At 42.4% G+C, this 19,592-nt stretch overlaps 2 protein-coding genes across 3 annotated transcripts in view; one reads left to right on the top strand and one right to left on the bottom strand.

Annotated features, from left to right (window-relative positions):
* CHST10 (carbohydrate sulfotransferase 10) overlaps positions 1-6,261 on the bottom strand; it is a 34,927-nt gene extending 28,666 nt beyond the window's left edge. The window contains exon 1 of one of the 2 annotated variants that reach the window (XM_060233822.1): positions 5,658-6,261. In XM_060233822.1, coding sequence (XP_060089805.1) covers positions 5,658-5,750 — 93 coding nt within the window. In that variant the 5' untranslated portion in view covers positions 5,751-6,261. Of the gene's footprint in view, positions 1-5,359; positions 5,464-5,657 lie in introns of those variants that run through there. The other variant, XM_060233823.1, reaches the window with a different exon arrangement.
* A 1,077-nt stretch (positions 6,262-7,338) lies between these two features.
* NMS (neuromedin S) overlaps positions 7,339-19,592 on the top strand; it is a 35,444-nt gene continuing 23,190 nt past the window's right edge. Inside the window, exon 1 of the mRNA XM_060233825.1 lies at positions 7,339-7,356. The gene's annotated coding sequence lies outside the window, so the exon portion shown is untranslated. The remainder of the gene's footprint in view (positions 7,357-19,592) is intronic.

Below are 19,592 nucleotides of genomic sequence, written 5' to 3'. Positions count from 1 at the left end.
AAGTAAGCCCCAGGTTCACAGCAGCTTAAATAACCCATTTTAGCCTGGACTTGACAGAGCTTAAGAGCCTAAGCAGGATCAGCCATGCTTGGATGGCAGACTACAATGGAAGGCTGGAGTTGCTATGCAGAAGGCAATTGCAAACCACCTTTGCTCATCTCTTGCCTGGAATCCTGTGGATGGGTTTACCATTACTTGGTTGTAGAAGAAGATGATGATGATATTGGATTTATATCCCGCCCTCCACTCCGAAGAGTCTCAGAGCGGCTCACAATCTCCTTTACCTTCCTTCCCCAAAACAGACACCCTGTGAGGTGGGTGGGGCTAGAGTGGGCTCTTACAGCAGCTGCCCTTTCAAGGACAACCTATGCCACAGCTATGGCTGACCCAAGGCCATTCCAGCAGGTGCAAGTGGAGAAGTGGAGAATCAACCCTGTTCTCCCAGATAAGAGTCCACACACTTAACCACTACACCAAACTGGCGTAACTCATCAGCACCTTCTCCTTGCAGGAAAATATTAAAAGTTTTTTTAAAAAAACATTAAAAATGTTGAAATCTGTTCACACAATCTGTTGTGAAAAAAGATAACGTATTGGTTGCATAATATCTCAAGATAAAAGCAAGAGCATGAGAAAGTAGCAAAAGAAAAGGCTGGACAATCAACACTGACCAGGTGGCTGAAATGAGGAGGGGAAATCAAGGCACTTGGCAGGAGTACAAAGAGGGTGGAAAGTTAACAACTGGGTAGGAGGGATAGCATTACATAGCCCCTAGCCCCCCATTACTAATAATGCATGCACCCCAAAAAGACCCTTTGACTTACTTAGGGCATTGTACAAATATTCTCCAAAAATCTCCTGACCTATCAGCAGTGTTTGAATAAACTATCCCAGGAACTCCATAGTACTCCAGGAGTGAGAGAAAATGCATCTTTTTTCTGATCAAAAAAAGTTCTACTGATCAAAGGAAGGAACTGATTATTCCATTCCTACATGGAAACAGCCTTTCATCCCAGGTACAGCAGAAATGCAAAAATCCTTTGGAAACTTCAGAGTTCCTCAAGCTTTCCTGGTCATAAAGTATGACAAGTTCTACAACATCAAAAACACTGAAATTTCCTTTGCAAATGCAATTCCAGGATAATACAATTAATCAACTAAGGAAGGACCATTTGGTGATCTTGAACATAGAATCATATCCATCAGTCTTAACATCTACCCTAAGTGTATTTCTTATGCGTATTCTAGTACCCATCTTTGCATAGATGGCAACATTATTGCTCTATCACAGCCCAGTTTGTATATATACATACCAATAAGGTCCCAGATCCAGAACTACATCTATCAGGAGCCAAACAAAAAGCCATTAATAACAGTCACATTCCAAAGTTCTGGTCCAATCCCAGAAGAGATCCCAGTGTTAAGCAAATAGCAACTCTTGCCATTGACACTAAAATAAATTCAGGTGTATGAGAGGCGCCCCCCAAGGCTTCCATCTTTTGTAGACTGTTCCCATCCATAGCCATCACCCCATCACCACAAACATGATAACATGAGATCCTTATTCTTCAAGGTAGGCAAAGTATAATTTCTTCTTTTCTATTCTTCTTTCCTTCCCAAATTCAACCTTTCACATCTTTCTTCCCAGTTCCCTTCTCTTAGGTCTTCTATTTCCTGCTACAGACCAGTTTATACTACTACAGCCAGCCCTTGTTCACTGAGTCCTGGTTAGGGATTCTTTTCTCCTTATCTATCCTAGTCTTCCATACCTTCTTGTCCTCATTTTGGGCACTCCATCAACTATCTTTTCTCGTTTGCTCCAGACTAGCCAGGTGGGAAGAACATAACATGGATTAACAATACCCGTAATTTAGTATCACCCTTAAATTGGGTATCTGGCATTAGGATTAATTTGATTAGATTAATCTGGCTTTATTTGGTAATAAAGTTATTTGCTGATTTAGAGCTTCGTCTTCCTTCCACCTTGTCCAAGATTTACTGTGACAAAATGGGAGTCATGCATATATCCGACTGAACAATTCCAATTTTACCATGGATCTATCCAAACCGCAGGTACCAGCTTTTCATTTTGCTTATTGCTGCATGGAAACCACATTTAATGGAGATCTGTGCAATATGCTGAATGAAGGGAGAAAGGGCTAGAGTGTCACGCTACAACTGGGGAGATGCCAGTCCAAATCCCTACTTCACCCTTAAACTGGCTTGCTGGCACACTCTCATTCCCTCTCTGCCTAGCCCATTTTACAGGGTTAAATGTATCTACTAAAAATGTTTATTAGTCTGCCTTTTTCCAGACTCTTGAGCTCTCTCGAAGGATATAAATGAAATAGTATCATAACCAGCAAGATTTTTTAGCATTAAAACACAGATACAAGCAAGCAAACAGTGAGAAAGTCCACCGCCACTGATTGTTTCATTCTGAAACCCTCCACAGTTGTCAGGGTGAATATTTTTAATTTTTGCTTCATTCCAATAAAACCTTGGTATGCACCTACCTATGGTTTGACAGGAGAAATTTCTTCATTTAGTTTGCAAAGGAACAGCAAGATTCCACAGATTAGGCCCCTAGGTGGCCACAAAAAGACAGAGGCACTTACATGTATTCTTGTAAACAAAAATTCCCCATAATGAAATCTCAGTTCTTAGCATTCATTCGTGTGTTGGGCTGATTCAGCTTTTGTGGGCAGTTTTTTTTTCTTCCATTTTAATTACCAATAACAGTTAGTTCCTTGAGGGCATTTTAGAAATTTGTTTGGTTAAACAGGAAACTAAATTCAGACTCCATGGTTCAATACATTGTCTATACAGGCTCCATTTTATGTAGCCTCCAAACCCTTTCAAGAGCACACCATTATTATTACTTACTTCATTTATACCCCGCCCTCTTTTCTCCTCAGGGGAACCAAAGTGGCTGACATCACCCTCCTCCTCTCCATTTTATCTCACAACAGGTAGGTTGAGGATGGTAGGTTAGGTTGAGGCTGAATAATTAGCCCAATGTCATCCAGCAAGTTTTTGTGGCAGGGTGGAGATGCGAACCTGAGTCTCCCAGTCTAGTGGAGGGTTCTTCAACATGATGCCTTCTAGTACATCTACTGATACCCAGTGGACTATTCAGAACATGGGAAGGGCAGTTCATTGTAAGGCAAGGCTTGTTATTGGCTGCCTTCTTTCTAATGAAGGGTTTTTCTACAGCTGTAGCCACTGGAGGATCAGAAGGATTGGTAAGCAGCTGGGCTTTATGTTCCATTTCCTCTTCAGACTTTCCTTCTTTTTATTGTCCCTTCCCTCCCCTAAGGTGTTCTTTTGTTTCTTTTTATTCCCCAATCTTTTGCTCCCTCACTCTCCCTCCTTGAGTTTTCCTTAATTTCTTTTTATTCTGCTACTTTTTTTTGCAAAGTGAACAGGAAGGTACTGTGTCTGGTTCCACCTCCTGAGGCAGCCATTCTTTTTGCTTGTTTCTACTTCCTGCAGAAGCCATTTTAAGTTTGGTTCAATCTTTGTGGAAGCCATTTGAAGTGGTGCTCACCATCACTTCGCAGCATTCAAAAGGTGCCCACAGGTTCACAAAGCTTGCTCTAATATCACCATTCCTATTTTAAAAATCAGTAAATGAATGAAGGCTTAACAACTTCCTTAAATGCCATCTACTGAGGGCCAGATAATGCTGTGAATGAATTTCCAGCATGTTTTGCTGAATCCAGTTCTGACTGGGATCATGGTACCTTCGTGATCCTTCCCAACAATGCAAATCTCAATTCAGGACTTCTGAGGCCAAGAAAACATTTAAACTGTCCTACGTCATAGTCAGTCCAAATCTGAATGGAGGCCTTCTGAAGTGATGACAGAAAGATGTGCTGGGGATCCAGTTGTGGATATGCCCACACTTCACATGGCCTTGGGTGAGAAGCATTTCTACAGTGAAAACATTCCAACAAAGAAAACAATTTATATGTTGAAACAGCAAAGAACTGTCTTGCTGGACCAGGCCAAGGTCAGTCTAAATCGGGGTCCTTGATGTGTTGCCCATGGGAGCCATAGCACCTGCCAACATCTTACCTAGTGCCCACCAAATGTTTCAGAAAGTGAGTAGGGCACTTGCTCACACAACATCTGGTTAGCCAGTGCAGAGTGAACGTAGTGTAGTGGTTAGAGTGTCAGACTAGGATTTGGGAGAGCAAGGTACAAATCCCCCACTCTGCTATGAGAGAGGGCCAGACTGGTGTAGGGGTTAAATGCGCAGACTCTAATCTGGGAGAACCGGGTTTGATTTCCCACTCTTCCACCTGCACGTGCTGGTATGACCTTTGGTCAGTCTACTCTCTCAGAGCTGTTCCTCTCAAGACCAGTTCTTGGAGAGCTCTCTCAGCCCCACCTACCTCACAGGGTGTCTGTTGTTGGGAGAAGGGAAAGGAGATTGTAAACCATTCTGAGACGCCAAGTGAAGGGCAGGGTATAAATCCAACTTCTTCTTTGGATGACTTTGGGCCAGTCACACTATCTCAGCATAAGCTAAAATTATCCTTCTCCTCCTCTGCACTTGGACTTCCTGAGGGGGTGTATGGCTCCACCTCCCATGGCATTTTACAGTTGCACGCCCCACCCTCTGTAAAAATTCCAAAGGTGCCCACAGACTCAAAAAGGTTGAGGACCTTTAGTCTAAACCAGTGCACCCACAGTTCATAAGCAGTGGACAGTGGCAACAGAGCCCCCCCATTGTTGTCTGTCCCCCCCCCCTCATAATTTAGCACTCATATATTGCTCCTTAACAAGGATTTTTCAGTTAGCTGCTATGGGTAATTACCAATGATAGATCTTTCCTCTATTAATTTGCTTAACGCCTTCAAAAATGATTTGGCTAGCAGCCATTGCCATATCTTGTAGAAATAAATCCTACCGGATAATTACACAGTATGTAAAATATTTCCTTTGGCCAGTTCTGAACTCATTGTCAATCAATTTGACTGGAGTATCTCAAGATCTAGCACTAAGGAGGGGGAGACTTGTTTTCTATTCTTGCTTTGCACAACTTCCTTTTAAAATAAAATCCAACTCAAACTTCATATGTAAATGATTTACAGTAAATCCTTTTCGCTGCCCCTTTTCAAAGGAGGCAACAGAAGGGCACACAGCAGCCATAGCACCACTACACATTTACACCATAATATTCTAAGACTTGCACTTTTATTGCGAATTATCTTCTTAGCACTCCTAGAAACTGCACCTGTCACTACTGCAGCACCCCAGTTGAGATTTCTGCAAAGCCTTCCTGCAAGACTGCCTTCTTGAGCCATCACAGACACGTTTGACAACCACCTCCCACTGAAGTTTTACCGACGTACATCCCTTTGCACGCAGTTCCAGCGCATCTGACATCTCTGCTGGAGGGATCCTTGCAGCAAAACGCGTGCCTGTTCAACGCACGCATGTCATCCTTGACATACAGGCTGCACGCTCTTTGCTACATACCAAGCGCTTCGTCCTGCTGTAATGTTACCATACTTTAAGGAGTTTGAAACAAAAGTGTTTTCAGCGGGGCGGGGGAATACAGAGCCTGGCTATATAACGCCGTCCTCTACCGCCCCCTCCCCTTTATACCGCTTAGGCAAATAGAGCTTGGGGACTGAGCTACTTACTCCGAAACAAGCGCCCTGGAGGTAGCTGTTCAACGCAGCAAGCCCCTTCAGTGGGGGAGCTCCTCCGCTGGGCCGAAACTGCTCTCTGCGCATCCGCCCCTCCTCGCCGCTTACATCCCCGCTGGGGCCCTGGGCGCGGCGGCACGGAAGGCCCTCTTCGCTCTGCAAAAGGGGGGAAAGCGACGCAGAGAAGCCTCTTCTCCAGGCCGGAGTTGCTCAGCAACCCGCCGCCGCGTCCGCCCCATGCAGCGCCGGCCTCCTCCAGCGTCGCCGGTGCAGCGTGAGGAGGAAGAGGCTCAGGAGGGCAGCGGCGGGAGGCGCGGCCCCACCATGCTGTTTTGCGCCTTTCGGCCGCTTCCTCCTCCTCCTCCTCAGCTGTTGCCGCCGCCTGGCCCTGCTCGAGCTCCCGCGGCCTCCGGCTCCATTTCCGCGCTGCCTCTCAGGCAGCTTCCCCCGCCCTCTGGGTAACGAAGGAGGCGGGAAGGGAAAGAGGGAGGGAGGAGACTGCCCAGCGCTCACGCAGCGCGCCGGGAGGACGAGCTCTGCCTCCCGGGCGCTGTTATAGCACCGAGTCCAAGGGGGGCGCACCAATGGAGACCTCTCCGAGCCCCTCAACCTCCCATGGCGACCTTTCTGCTGGGGAAGCCGGACATCACAGGCCCCTCCCCACTGTTCTGCCTGGGGCGTCGAAGGAGTAACCGAGGCGAACAATAGCAGCTTTAAAGTGAATGCCTGTCCACGGGCCAAGTACACGCAACCAAGGATTGCTTTCAGCTTGCAACTCGCATCACTTTAGAGCAGGGTGGGAAACGGGTCTTGTGTTGGAAGGCGGGTATGCGTTGCGGCAGTCGCTTCAAGTGCTTCGACAAGGGTTGGGGTTTGCCTGCGTTCAGCCAGGAACCGCTACTGCATTCACCCGTGGCTGGATATAGCACTGGAGGGGAGCTATAGCGAGCATCATCTGCTGCTGCTGGGTTGCGCGGACAAGACAGTCCCGCTGCGCTTGATCGCCGTGGCACCATTCCGATGTGTGGCTGCACCGTCACTGCCTCACACTCCTGTCACTAGAAGAGGAAAGCTCCTAGGCCTCTTATGGTCCTAATCAAACTGTAGTATAGAGCTAAAAAGTGCAAACCACTCTACATCTAGGCTGCATTCACACATTGTGCTATTATAAGGCCATAATAATAACTGGCAATCTGGTACAGTGTAAATACAGTTGCAAATGATTGTTATAGCACAGTTGTCTTTGTTCTCTTCTGCATGTGTTGTTGACAGTAATTGGAGGCTGATCAGTGCTAAAAACCTGATCTTTAATAGAACTGGTTAAAAACAGGGCTACTCAAAAAGTGGGGATTCGATCTGTTCTAGAAGGGGTTGCACCCCCCCCCCCTCCCCAAAGGAGCTGGTTTGCAGCTTGGAGGTGCTGTTAGATCTGTGTCTTCACAGATGGGTGTTCTGCTCTCAGCTGTAGCACCTTTAACCAGCTCTGGTTGGTGTGCCAGCTGTGGACCTTTCTTTTCTTTTTTTTAAATCAGATTTGGCTGTACTAATATTTGCTCTCTAGTTATATCAAGATTAGATTTCTGCTGCAACATGTTCTATGTTAGACTGGGTTCAAAGGTAGTTCAGAAACTTCAGTTGGTTCAAAATGAAGCAACAACCCTGTTGGGGAGGGGAGTGGAGGATCAAGTATAAGGTACATATTTTGAAATAGCTTCACTGATTACTAGTTTGTTTCTGAGTTCAGCAAATTTATAAGATCTTAAATGATCTGGAATTAGGAAATGTAAAGGATTTCCATATTAACCTGTCCAACAATTAAAATTTCATCAGTCCTCATCTAGTGACCTACAATGTATGCCCTCACTCAGATTATCCTTTGCTCCAAAGACTATATTGCTTGGAATTATAGGTGATGAAGTATCTGTGGTCAAGGCTTTTTTTTGTAGAAAAAGCCCTGCAGAAACTCATTTGCATATTAAGCCACACCCTCTGACACCAAGCCAGTTGGAACTATGTTCTTGTGCATTCCTGCTCAAAAAAAGCCCTGCCTGTGATGAATAAAATGATGGTATATGATTTCGTATTAGATGCAAAATTGTTAATTACTAAAAACTGAGAAAGCCCTAATGTAAAACCTAATTCTTAATTCCAAAAGAATGGTACTTAGTTAAATCATGACGGTTACTAGAGTTGGCATCTTTAAGCAATGGAAGACAGCAAGAACCATTTTTCTTTAACTTCTGACAAGTTTTCTTGGATTTTTGGTATCAAACAAGTAGAATAGCTATTGATTTAATTGCTCTTTTTGATAAAACTGGCATGACTGATCTAATTTGTATTTTTTTTTACAAGTCTGTTGTTTAAAGTAGTTAAGACAAAAACTGATTGCAAAGAGCTACAAAAGGATCTCCAAACTGGGGGAATGGATATTAAAATGGCAAATGGGATTCAACATGAGCAAGCGTTAAAGTGATATATATTGGGGCAAAAAATCCCAACATCACATATGCACTGATGGATTTTGAACTGGCAAGAATGGATCAAGAAAGGGGTCTGGAGCGATAAGAGGTTAGCTTGTTGAAAATGTCAACCCAGCGTGCAACTGCTGTGAAAAAGGCAGATTCCGTGCTGGACATTGTTAGGATAGGAGCAGAGAATAAAACTGCTGCTGTCATACTGCCCTCATAAAAAATATATGGGGAACCCACACTTGGAATACTGTATACAGTTCTAGTTACTGCACTTGGAAATAGATATTGGAAAAGAGCTCAAAATGGTGCAGAAAAGAGCAATCAAAATGATCAGGGGTCTAGGAAAGCTGCACTATGCGGATCAGTTAAAACACTTAGAGCTGTTTAACTTAGAAAAAAGGGGAGTAAGGGGAGACATCATAGAGGTCTATACAATTATGCATGGTGTGGAAAGAGTGTACAGGGAGCAGCTTCTCTCCTTTAATACTAGAGCTCAGGCTCATCCAGCAAGATGGAAGACAAAAGGAAGTACTTCACACAACACATATTTAAATTGTGGAACTTCCTACCACAGGATGTGGTGATGGTCACCAGTTTGGAAGCCTTTAAAAGGGAAATGGACAAATTCACAATGGATGGACTATAGGCTACTAGTCATAATGGATATGTACCCACTCCAGTATCAGAGGAAATATGCTGCTTTATATCAGTTGCTGTGGAACGTGGGCAAGAGGAAAGCTTTCAAAGAACTGCTAATGTCATTTGTGAAAATGACTAGACTAATGGCATCTGGATCGAGGCGGCGTGGCGGTGCTGACGTTGTTAGATCTGTTGGCTGCGTTCGACACAGTCGACCATTGGTTACTGACCCACCGGCTCACCGACGCAGGGATTAGGGGGTCGGCCTTGCAGTGGCTTTCCTCCTTCCTTGATGGACAGGGACAAAGGGTGGCAATTGGGGGAGAGCTGTCCCAGAGGCACTCATTAGTGTGTGGGGTGCCACAGGGGGCAGTTCTCTCTCCGATGTTATTTAACATCTACATGTGCCCCCTTGCCCAGATTGCCCGGAGGTTTGGGCTTGGGTGCCATCAATATGCAGATGACCCTCAGCTCTATCTACTAATGGATGGTCGGCCTGACTGCGTCCCGAAAAATCTGGACCTAACATTGCAGGCCGTGGCAGGTTGGCTCAGGCTGAGTGGGTTGAAGTTGAATCCAACGAAGACAGAGGTCCTTTGCTTGGGCTGCGGTGCCCCGGAAGGGAAATCCCTCTTCTGGTTTTGGACGGTGTGCCGCTGAAAGCGGCCCACAGGGTCAAGAGCTTGGGGGTTCTTCTGGAGCCTTCACTGTCAATGGAGGCACAGATAGCGGCCACTGCCAAGTCCGCGTTTTTTCATCTTCGACAGTTTTACTGAGCATTGGTTCCATATATTGGAAAGTGTCAGACAAAGGCTTTCGAAACATACATATAGCCGGAAGCATGTCAACAGTGTATCCAAGCTGAAATAGGGCACTTGTTGCTGAAGATAAAAATACTAGTAATATAGCATCTTTTTGGACTATTGCTATCATTGCTGAAGAAAGATTCACAGCATAGTTGTTGCAGTTGAATTGGAGTGAATGAGACTTCGCAGCACCTTCTTGGTTACAGCACAAATATAGGGCTTGTGCCTTTAATTGTGGACTCTATGCATCATTACTTAGTAACTGATGTTATGATTGTTTACTGTGCAATTGTTTTAGTGTAGAACCAGGTGGTAGCATGTATTAGGATACTATACATATATATAAAATTGTACATAAGCGTTGGCTTGTATAATTGTTCATTACACAGTTTTCTCCAGGACTCCTCCTGGAGGTTGGCAACCCTAAATTAGGCTCTGTATAGGCCCATTTCGTGCATGGCTTTGAAAATAGGACAAAAGATTACCTAAGCAGGACGAAAAAGCTACACTGAATTTGCATTCAGCCTTTATCTCTCCACAGACTGGAATTCAAACTGTGAGTAATGCAACTTACTTTAGGGGCTATTGTTCACGTAGCGCAATGTTTTGCTCAAGCTTGATTGCATGATTGAAATCCGGCATGTCAGTTCAAGAAGAACAGAAATAATCGGAGTGAAAGCTTTGAACTTTCAGCTATTAACCTATGTGAATGCAGGCTGTGGTCTGAAAATAGAATTTCCATCCTATAATACCTCTTTTTACATTATTTCACCCCAAATCCAGTTAACATAAAAAACAGCATTATAAAAGTTTCATTTTGTAATTTTTCAACATAAATTGAATGGTGTTTTTTTAAAAGATATGCCAACTTATGTGCAATTGCATTAGATTCCCTGTGTATGTATACACATTATTTTAGCTCTCTCTATGCAGTCAACTGGAAGGTAACGAGGACTCTTTAAATCATCCTAGTATAACCATTTTAGTACTATCTAAAAACAACTTTTATCTTTACAATATGATGTGACACTTTTTAAAAATAAAATTTCTTCTCATTTTTCAACATTATCACTTTTCAGTCAGCTGAAGAGCTAGTCATACCCTTCTGTGTGTAAAACAGATTCCATGGAGTAGATAAATGGTATTCCTGATGGTAGAAAGTGCTGATTTATAGGGTTTTCAAGCAGGACCAGATCTACATGTTTTTTGAGGGGGGGCAAAATTAAAAAATGATGCCCCTTTATGGACCATTCTATCTTATGGTCCCATAGAATACAATGGACTCCATACTCAATTTGGCACCCCCTCTTCATTGGCGCCCAGGGCAAGCACCCCCCTCTGTCCCCCCCTAGATCCGGCCTTGTTTTCAAGGCATGGGGTTTTAAGGCATGAGACATTCGGAGGTGCTTTGGCATAACCACCTCATCACAGCCCTAGTATTCCTTGGAGGTCTGTCATCCAAATATCAGCCAGGACCAATCCTGCCTAGCTTTCAAGTTCTGATGAGATGAAGCCCTAACCATAATGTGTATTACCACCTTCTTGTTACTCTGTAATGTTGTGCATCCATTTAGCCAGAGAGAATATTAAGGAAACAATATTCAAGGAGCACTGTACTGTGCATTAACTTTTGCCAAAGCATTACAAAGCAGCAAATAAGATTTTAAGTCTGGAAGAACTTTTTTTCAAGATAAATGGGATGGGCACATGAAAGCAGAGACATGTGTTTCTGACATCTTAAAAGTCTGTAGTTTGTAGGTTTTATAACAGCATTGCAACCAATATAAGAATTGCCTATTGACAGGTAAACTGCCTGTGAAATGTATCATTCCATTATGGTAGGTGCTATATTTCTTTGTATACAGCAGTACTGTAATCATTCACCAACAGACATATCTCCCTGGATTTTTCTGGACAGATTAAAGTAATGCAGCGTTCAACAACATGAGGATCCAGTCTTAATTATAGTTGTGCTGAGAGTTTACAGAGTCATGAACTACTTACCGTTCAGTCCTATGCATGCTCATTCAGAAATGTCTCTAAATGCAGTTTGAGTTTCTCCCATATAAGTGTGCTATTATCAGAGCCTTAATATTTAAAAACTTGTTAAAGCAGTATGCTTTAGGTCAAATTTGTCTGCTGCTACTGGAAACATATAGCCCTTTTCTTTCAAATACCATTCTGGCTTTCCAGAACAAAAAAATCCAGTAAATTCTGGATGAAATATAAGGTTCTATAACAATATCAGCACTCCTTTATATCTTTGCTCCAGACACCTCAAAAAAAGTCTCTTTTCATAACAATGATTTCCCTTGACAGCTGCATTCCTTAGGATATGTGAGTCTGTCAGACTGGGAGAAAGTCTTATTTGAAATGGAGATAAGACATTGGGTTGGAGTGAGCCAGTTTTTTTCAGTTAACATTACTGAATTCTTATTACAGCACCCATCCTACATGGCTTTTGTCCTTGCAGATCCCATGCAGGTTTTTGATACCCCTATCCACTTTTTCCTCAGCAGTAGACTAGTTTGTTGGATCCAGCTCTTTTCTTTAACGGAGTCAAAGTTCTGTGACTTGATATCTGAGTAGATGCGCAATCCTATGCAAAGTAAGTGTAGCCTACTCACCTTGATTTTCATGGTCTTAGCCTGGAGTAATTCTGTACTGTAAAAAACTATTTTCAGAAATAAATTCAATTTGATACTGTTGACAAGTTTGCACATAATCATATATTATAGATTTCTTTACCCATTCATGGCTGAATAATATCTATTTTTTTTTTTAAAAAAATTGAAATTATTATTTTTGTTGCTGTTCAAATTGATCACTTGCCTCTTGGGACGTCATTGCTGATTTCCCAAACATGCTAAAATCTGAAAGACAAGAAATTCATGGGCATTTCAAAAATCATCTTCAGATACTTTTTACTGTTAACACAATTCTATTATGGAATTATATAAACTTCATTGAGAGTTATATGAAATATAGTTATGTTTAAAAAGATTTCAGTGCCTCCTTTCACCCAATTCACAGTCCCCAAGGCAGTCAACATTAAAACATATCAAACATTAAATAGCATTTAACACAAATATAAATTAAAAATTTAAAGCACTTACATAAACACATAGCACATAACACACAAAAATGGAGGAGGACTAATAGGAGTTAGTGAGAGAATGCTAAATAAAAAAGTCTTCACCTCCTGGTAGAATATAATAGAGGGAAACAGACATATCTCCCTGTGGAAGGAGTCCAAACATTTTGGTTATACAGCCAAAAAGGCTTTTTTTCAGGTTGCCACCCATCTAGACTCAGATGGCAGGGGCATCTGAAGCAGGGTGTCTGATTCTGACGAGTTGTCTGGTAGTCATATGGAGTATGCTGGCCCCAAGCTTTATAGGGCTCAAGATCAGCTCCTTGAACTGGGCCCAGAAACAAACTGGGAGTAAACGTATATGAAACAAAACGGGAGAGATATTGTCCCTACAACTCACTCTGATCAGCATTCTGGCTGCAGCATTTTGTACCAACTGTAGTTTCCAGACAGTGTTCAAGAGCAGCCCCATGTCAAGTGTATTGCAGTAATCTGATCTTGATGTTACCAGGGCATGCACAACAGTGGCAAGATCATTCCTGCCCAGGAATGGCCATAGCTGGCTCACCAGATTATGGGAAAGGTGCCCATGGCCACTGCTGCCATCCAACAGGAGGCTGTGGTTCAGTAGGACCTCTAAACTGCAAACCTGCTCTTTTAAGAGAAACATAATTTCATCCAAAACAGGAAAAAATTCAATTCCTGAGTCAGACCTTCTCCCACCAGTAGTACTTTGCTTTGTTGGGATTGCACTTTAGCTTGATAGCCCACATCCTCCATCTCATAACTGCCTCCAGGCACCTGTTTCCACAGCCTGCCTGAGGATCTGCTGGGAAAAGTGAGATAGAGTTGAGTTGCATACACCTATTTGGCATCCACCTATTAGTGTGTACCTCAGCCCAAATATTGTTTGTACTGCTCCTTAGGTTTGTGCAATAAATTTTTTGAAGAATTTGAGGGTTTCTAGTGGATTTGAATGTGGTTCCTAGTGGGCCATCCCAAGGTTTTGCTAGGCTGTTGAAGATGTTGTCTCAAGGCTGATCCTCCACTTAAAAGATCATGAGTGCATCTGGAGCCTGTACTTCATACTGCGGTGTCCCGGGGGCAAAAATGTTCCCTACATCTGCCCTAGCAACTGTGAAAATGGGTTCTTAAACCAAAAGGACCCACTATAGATTTCTAACACATCCTTCTCTTCTTTGAAATTCTGCCATAGGCTTTGGCCATGCAAACATTTGCGTCTATCATCAAGTTCTGTGTTGGGTGGAATCAGGAGATATCTGTTCTTCCACCTTCTCAAAACATTGTCACTTTTCATGATTATATGTAATGACACTTCAGAATTTTAGGTTGCAGTCTTGAACACACTTTCCTGGAAGAAAGCCCCATTGAATAAAATGGGACTTCTAAGCAGGCCTGCTTTAGGTTGTTCCCTTACTAAGTATTCATAGGTTGTAGAAGTGAGGTGTGATAGAAGTTCATTATAATTGGCCTATTGCAATATTCAACAAAAATATTTAACAAATTATGTTCACATTCTAATCACTTACATAAAAGGTTTTACAGAGGTAGTAGAAGAAGAGATTAGATTAATACCCCACCCTTCACTTGGAGTCTCTTACAATCTCCTTTCCCATCCCATCCCTACAATAGACACCCTGTGAGAGAGCTCTTGAAAGAACAGCTCTGAGAGAAGTTGTGACTGACCCAAGGTCACACCAGCAGCTGTAAATTGAGTGGGGAATCAAGCCCAATTCTCCCAGATTAGAGTGCAGAGAAGGGCAACTAGAATGATTAAAGGGCTGGAGCACTTTCCCTATGAAGAAAGGTTGAAACGCTTGGGACTCTTTAGCTTGGAGAAACGTCGACTGCGGGGTGACATGATAGAGGTTTACAAGATAATGCATGGAATGGAGAAAGTAGAGAAAGAAGTACTTTTCTCCCTTTCTCACAATACAAGAACTCGTGGGCATTCGATGAAATTGCTGAGCAGACAGGTTAAGACGGATAAAAGGAAGTACTTCTTCACCCAAAGGGTGATTAACATGTGGAATTCACTGCCACAGGAGGTGGTGGCGGCCACAAGTATAGCCACCTTCAAGAGGGGTTTAGATAAAAATATGGAGCACAGGTCCATCAGTGGCTATTAGCCACAGTGTATGGAGCACAGGTCCACCAGTGGCTATTAGCCACAGTGTATGTGTGTATATAACATTTTTTGCCACTGTGTGACACAGAGTGTTGGACTTGATGGGCCGTTGGCCTGATCCAACATGGCTTCTCTTATGTTCTTATGTTCTAACACTTAACCACTACACCAAACTGGCTCTCTAAGGCTAGACTAATCTAATAAAGAAGAGAATAGTCAGTGTTTTTTTCCTAATATTTTCAAAGCGATGGAGAGATGATCAATTTTAATTGTACATTCGTATATTTGAATAGTGGCTTTGTCTGATTTTAATTTATGCCAATGAAGGTATGGAGTTCAGATCTGAATTCTCAACATATATGATTGTCAGAGTCATGTAGTCAGTTTCTCAAAAAATAACAAAACAGAAATGTATGGAAATGTTTTTCCACACTAAACACATGACCTATTTTTAAAACCCAGACTCTTTAATTTCCCTTTTCTATTCTTATTTGTAGACTTCAATGCAGACCCTTTGATTATGATAGAACCCCCTCAGCGGACTTGCCAAAGAGGTTAGTTTGCTTGCACATGCAATAACATAATTTTTTCCCTGTCTTGGACGCTCTTAACAACTCACATTGAATGATACTTGAATGCAGCCATCAAATTTTGCAGGAACAAGCACAAATTCTACATGATTTTTTGATGATGCAGAAGAAATATGACCTCTGTGTCACTGCATGAGGAAACAACCCTGAAGGGAAGACTATAATCATCCATCACAGGAAGAAAATTAAAGAAAAACATGACAACCTATTCAATATTCATTTGGCTTGTAGATACAGTTAGTAAAGACATGTATTTTCACTTGCACTTCTATTAAAGCACTTTCTTGCAAAAATTGAATCAGGGATTATTTATTAAGTATATCAACTAATTATAGCACAATCCTAAATATGTGTACTTGGGAGTCTGTCCCATTAATATTAGTGAGGCTTATTGCTTTGTAAGTATGCTTAGGGTTAATTACAAAGTTTGATAGAAGCTTTGGTTCAAATACTGGGAAACACCTGCTTTAAACTGAAAAGATTCTAAAGCCTGGTAAGCTGCCTGACATCTAGCTCACCCTCATTGTAGCTAAGGGCCAAATTAGACAAGATGACTGGAGAATGCGCCGCCATTTTATAGAGTGAGTTCCCAGACATAAACTCCTTTAAACTGCACCCTGATTCTAAGAACGTAAGAGCATAAGAGAAGCCATGTTGGATCAGGCCAATGGCCCATCCAGTCCAACACTCTGTGTCACACAGTGGCCAAAAAAACCCAGGTTCTGGTTTAAGCCAGGATCTTGCCTTCCCCCGCACTATTTTTCTGACCCAAAAATAGCATTGGGGGACATTGTTTGCTCCCACAACACCTGATGAAGGGGATGGCCATTTAGTTTGGCCCCCCAGACCTCTTGGTATACACTTTGGTCCACAGCCCCTACACTGTGCCCTGTGTCACAGGCACACACAACTTGCAGGTGGTGCCAGATTTCAATTTTGACAGCAATGCGCCTCGACAAAGGGCTTCAGCCTTCCCCTGTACCCTTTTCCTGATATGACCAGGCACTGTGAGCATGAGAGCCCTAGAAAAAGCTGCAAATAAGTGTGACAGCAGAGAACTCATGTGTTATATGTGAAGGGACTTCTCTTCACCCCACTACAGGATTGTTTAGCAATTTTAAATGCTGTTTATAATAGGAACTTACTTTGACTGCTTTTTTAAAAGTGAAATATAAATTTCATAGTAAACATGTCAGTCCTGCGATTTGCCAGGTCAAGCCATACTTACCTCAGCACTGACCCCATCCTCAGCTAGGGCATTCCTGCAATACATATTCCTTACATAAGGCCTAAGATGCAAGAGGAAGACATCCTCCCTCAGCTTGCCTACCTACAACTGAAGTAACTCTTAAAACATCTTCAAAGGCCTCAATAAGACATTAGCAATTCTGCCACTGCCCCCCAACATCCATGGCTTCCCTCAGGCATCCTCACCCTCTCACATACTTTCTCATGTGCATAGCACTTACTTATGGCATCCTGTCTATCTCTAATAGTATGGTCCTAAATCAGTTTTATCACCTCATCAGGCACCCAGGTGAACAACTCATTCGCACCAATGTTTGGAGTGAGCCTTAACACCTATTAATGCTAAGTCACTGCCTGACATAGAATTGAATAGAGAAAAAGACTAATTTCAGGTAGCTTCAGAAAGATCTTTCTCTTTGTTGCACTGGCTTGAACCTTCTGCTGCTCCTGAGAAGCAGGTGGAAGATTGAAAGAGGAAGATATGACAGATAGGACGCCATCCTGCCCCTGAAGTTGAAAACAGCCACTCAGCTGAGCCTTTGGGAGTGCTGCTCCAGCATCCAGTCACCTTTCAGGAATGGGGTGGAAAGCTGGAGGAAAGCAGAGCAGGAGTTAGTTCAGGCCTGCCTCCAGGAGCCATAGTCCATGTCAGCCTCAGCAACAGATTAGACAGTGGGAACTCTGCCTGGTAGTGTGGCAGAGTGGTTTAGCTCTACCTCTGGGAGAGGACAGAGTACCTGGCTGTGAGGCCTGTCTCATTACCAGAGACAGGCACTGTGAGCATGAGAACTTTAGGAGAACCTTTCTCTGGTAATGAGCAAACCATGTGCCATTTAGTCCAACTCTTGAGAAAGGGCAGGCCATTGTGGGTGGAATTTTGCATGTATGAGAGGGAATAACTGGTGGCTAGTCAATAAAAGCCTGTTTGTAATTGAAAATAAAATTCAAATGATGCATTCTGAAGCTATGGCTAGTTTAAATTTATATGCCTCAGCCAGGTTTCTCCAATGACTATTTGAAGACCTCTGCTGCTGATCTTTTTTTTTAAAAAAAAAACAATCTGTAAATAAATAAATCTTTATTATTTATATACAACTCCTGCCTCATTTATCTCCATATTCTACTTGTGCACTACAATACTTACTGCATGGTGATGAACCCATTCCTATATACTTGCTGCCTTAAGAACACCTGGTAACTGAGATGAAAGTTTACAGTTTAAAACAAACCTGGTTCCCAAAACTCAAAGGAAGCTGTGTGAATCCTCTCAGTGGAACTTTCACAGTTTTCAGTAGCATTGCCAGCTTTCAACCATTAACCCATGCCCTTAATGGTGGTTTGAGATAAAAAATTGGCTGGTGAAGATTTGAAGGGCATGACAATACAATAAATGTTAACACTCCATACTTGTTGCATGTCTAGTTATTTATAAAACACACTGGCCATCCTAAGCAGAGTTACACCCTTCTAAATCCATTTAGAACAGTGGGCTATAAGTATCAATTAGTATTAACATAAGAACATAAGAGAAGCCATGTTGGATCAAGCCAATGGCCCATTCAGTCCAACACTCTATGTCACACAATGGCCAAAAAAACCAGGCACCATCAGGAGGTCCATCAGTGGGGCCAGGACACTAGAAGCCCTCCCACTGTGCCTCCCCCAGGCACCAAGAATACAGAGCATCACTGCCCCAGACAGAGAGTTCCAACAATATGATGTGGCTAATAGCCACTGATGGACCTCCACTCCATATGTTTATCAGCCACTGATGAACCGCTGCTCCATATGTTTATCAGTATTATAGAAATATGGATTTTTAAAAACTGAATTTACTAATCTACTTTATCCCAATGTTCAGATTAAAAACTGTTTAGATTACAAGTAATAAAAAAGAAACAAAACAATTTACAGCCTCTTAAACTTTCCAGTTTCAAACATAAAGGCAGTATGAAAATTAAGCAAACTCCCTTGGAAATCATAAGTTCTGAATCATTTTCTGATGGATTCTCAGGCAAGTAGTTTAATATTCCATTGCCAGTTTCTCACCATTTTGAACAGTAAATGTATCTGTTTCCTACTGTTGTAAGTAATGACCAGTCCCTTCTTCTGCTCAGTGTCTTGCTGCTATGCTGGAATTGAAAATAGCCTCTGCCAAAGTAGGTTCTATTTGGACAGTTTTTGTCTGTTGCATTCCCACGCCTCACTATGCATTTTCCTCACATGCTTTCTACTTAGCTAGTAAGACCAGGAAAATAGAGATGGCAATTATTAAATTAGTAACATTGAGCTGATAGTAATTTAACGATAGTCAATGAAATATTTCTCCTTACTTGAGGTCGTTATATGTGCTACCAAAGGACAAAACTTAGCCAATTCCTCATAAACCTACTTTTATGGAACATCTGCTTTCAAATACTTGGTTCCCTTACTCCATTTTTCAAGATAAATTGTTAACAACTTTCACAGTTTTCAGTAGCATTGCCAACTTTCAGCCATTACCCCATGCCCTTAATGCTGGTTTGAGATGCAAAACTTGGCAATCTGGTACCAAGACCTGCAACAAACCAAGATGCCAAATTTGCCCTTACATTGATCCTAGCAACATCACTGGACCCAGCAACATCAGCCATAGCATCTCAAGTTCCTACTCCTGCTCTTCCTCTCCTGTGATTTATACCATCACATGTCAGCAATGCCCTTCTCCCCCTACATTGGACAAAGAGGCCATTCAACTCTGTTCAGTACAGTACCTTTACTGGCATACAAACAGGCCTGCAACAAAGAATTAATGGTCATAAGTCTGACATTAGAAACCACAATATTCAACAAACAGTGAATAATAACCTTCCAGGACATTCAGTGAATATTAACCTTCCAGGACATTCAGCTGTTGACCTAAGAGTAGCAGTTCTCTTACGAAGGAATTTCA

Source organism: Heteronotia binoei, chromosome 3 (assembly GCF_032191835.1).
Source record: "Heteronotia binoei isolate CCM8104 ecotype False Entrance Well chromosome 3, APGP_CSIRO_Hbin_v1, whole genome shotgun sequence".
In the NCBI taxonomy this organism is placed as follows: domain Eukaryota; kingdom Metazoa; phylum Chordata; class Lepidosauria; order Squamata; family Gekkonidae; genus Heteronotia; species Heteronotia binoei.
This window is presented reverse-complemented; position numbering and strand designations above follow the sequence as displayed.